The 2,380-nt window shown below is 35.4% G+C and overlaps 1 protein-coding gene across 1 annotated transcript; it reads left to right on the top strand.

Moving 5' to 3' along the window:
- Positions 1 to 529: 529 nt before the first annotated feature.
- Positions 530 to 2,155, top strand: LOC107046895 (the record flags this gene model as incomplete). Its single annotated transcript, XM_015269618.1, is given in 4 exon segments — positions 530 to 796; positions 1,407 to 1,517; positions 1,787 to 1,977; positions 2,037 to 2,155. Coding segments are annotated over 4 exon segments (578 nt in total), but the record flags the coding sequence as incomplete, so codon positions are not given.
- Positions 2,156 to 2,380: the final 225 nt, after the last annotated feature.

Here is a 2,380-nt window from a genome sequence, read left to right on the forward strand (position 1 = left end):
AAATACTTCAGCTTTTACACGTGAATAATTCCCTCAGATCCAATGAAGACTTCTCACCTCTAAAAGCTGGAATATTCCAAAGCTTGAGTAGACAGATGTTAAATTCTGTAGAGAACGAGTCGTTGTATAATAAAATCTGGAGATAGTCTGGCACAGTTCGTTATCTGCGAAGAACAAAACTTCGGTTATTCATATTGAACAAGAGTTCCTTCAGTGTTTATTCATGAAAGTCAACATCAATAGGAGAAGAAGTCAAGTTAAATGTAAAGTTATTTGTCTGGTACGGGATCTCATCAACGACACAAAGTATTTTTTGACACTTGTTCGGGAAATGACTCGATGTAGAATTAATTTCTCAGTGAATGACACTTTGACCTATTTTAATGGAATATATTTTTAAATATTATCGAAAGTGAATTTCGTAGAAAAAAATGTATAAGAAAACTTATTTTTTGTCTTTTTCTGCGTATTTTTCCAGTACATCACTCATCAGTATTCTACCTTTACTAATCAAGGATCGAATTTGCAGAATCGCTAAGGAAACTGCAAGTGGTAACATGTACCGAGAAGACTGCACTCGCTGGTGGCAGGCCTGTGAGACGACCTAGAGCGACCAAATACATCAAACGAGAGGAAATATTAAATAGAGCTTGGGAATTATATGGGGAGGGGGCTCTCGATATCGCAGCGTTCCTAGGTTGTGCGAATCATTTCCTTCGTGCCTTCGATAACAAAGTACTGTTCGATAATGCAGAGGCGGTCGACTACTTTACAACAATACAGGAGCATATTGTCGGTTCGTATACTTGAACTGTACATAAAAGAGGAATTTACAGCCAAATATCTTGACCCTTCACCCCCATTCTGTCAACAGCCAATCTAATGACTCCTGAATTTAGCATCAACTGTAATGCTGGACTCAGCCATAATTAATTATACACAATTTTGAGACTATGAGACATAGCAAAGACATTGCAAAGACTCAAGTATAAATGCAATAGAATTTAGAATGTCAGCTTTAGTTTTCGTGAAATTCAAGAATCATAAAAAAAGAAACCTGGAAAAACATGTCTGATAAGTGACAATCTTTATGAGGAGTTTAACCGGAATGCTTTATACGAAGGTTCAGTAGTAAATTGTAGATTGATATCTCTCAATCATCCTTCGATATCGATTGTAAACAATAAATTAAAGAAAATTATCGCTGAGTCATTATAACACAGTAATATCCGGATATCTTGAAGGGACATCGTTGAGTTTTCGTTTAAATATGTTAATCTTTCTTAAATGCCAAATGTTCACGGAAATATTGTAAGGGAGTTTAATCCATTTATCTTAGTCTAACACATGTCCACTGATACGTTTTGCCATCTGTTTTTCTAATCCGCAATCTGATTTCTTTCTAGGGATCCCACCCACTGGAGCTGAAATCCAGGCAGTCAGAGTAGATCAGCCAATTGGAGGAATCCCTATCGCTACTGTTCCACCTGCAAATGACAACTTCGAAATCTTGTTGTGTAAGGAAAATAGAAAAATATCACTAATTCTCTTCTCAAGTACATTTTGCTATTACAATGAGTGTGTAATATAGAAGTGTCAAAATAAGTTTTCTGCAATCGCACACACTCTGGACAGAACTTAATTATTTACATGAGTTAAAAATTATCGTATTTTCATTATTTATTGTATTGTTTGTCATGAAACATACATGTTTCATTCGAAATTCAAGCATTGTTGTATTCGGATTTCAGTTCCTGTATCAAACCTTCCTCTTTTATTGTTTTAGTGCGAAGATTAGATCAATGCATATGTAATTTATGCAATAATTCCATCACTGAGTATGTTGCGTCGGCATGTAGACATTGGTTTGGATGCAAACAATGTACGAAACTCTATGTTCAAGCCTCTTTGGAAATGAATGCCTTCTTGAAGTGTCGATGGTGCCTCCAGGAGTGTCACGGATTCGAACGTGTTTATGTAAGTCAATTTCTTTAATAGTATAAAGAATTAGTCTTCTAAAAGAATGAATGTTTCAGATCACATAGGAATGCCTTGGGAAAAAGGACTGCTTAGGAGGCATCTTCTGGCTCCAACAACATCTTACCATCACAAATACTCCACTGTTCTCTCATGTTATCAGGATAAACGGGAGGTTCAATACCATTAATGTCTATATATAGTTATCACAGAAGATTCCCTTCCATTCTTAATAGCATTCTCTACCAGTTTACGGGGCTTAGGTCGTTTTATTAACATTTACTGATTTATATTATCTGATTACTACGAATGAATGATGAATACAAAGAGGTTAGCAAAACAAGATTATCCTTTATTTACGTACATTTCTCACAAATCCTTTTTTTTCTGGTACAATAGTAAT

Source organism: Diachasma alloeum, unplaced genomic scaffold (genome assembly GCF_001412515.2).
Source record: "Diachasma alloeum isolate Michigan unplaced genomic scaffold, Dall2.0 Dall_scaffold_03101, whole genome shotgun sequence".
Taxonomy (NCBI): domain Eukaryota; kingdom Metazoa; phylum Arthropoda; class Insecta; order Hymenoptera; family Braconidae; genus Diachasma; species Diachasma alloeum.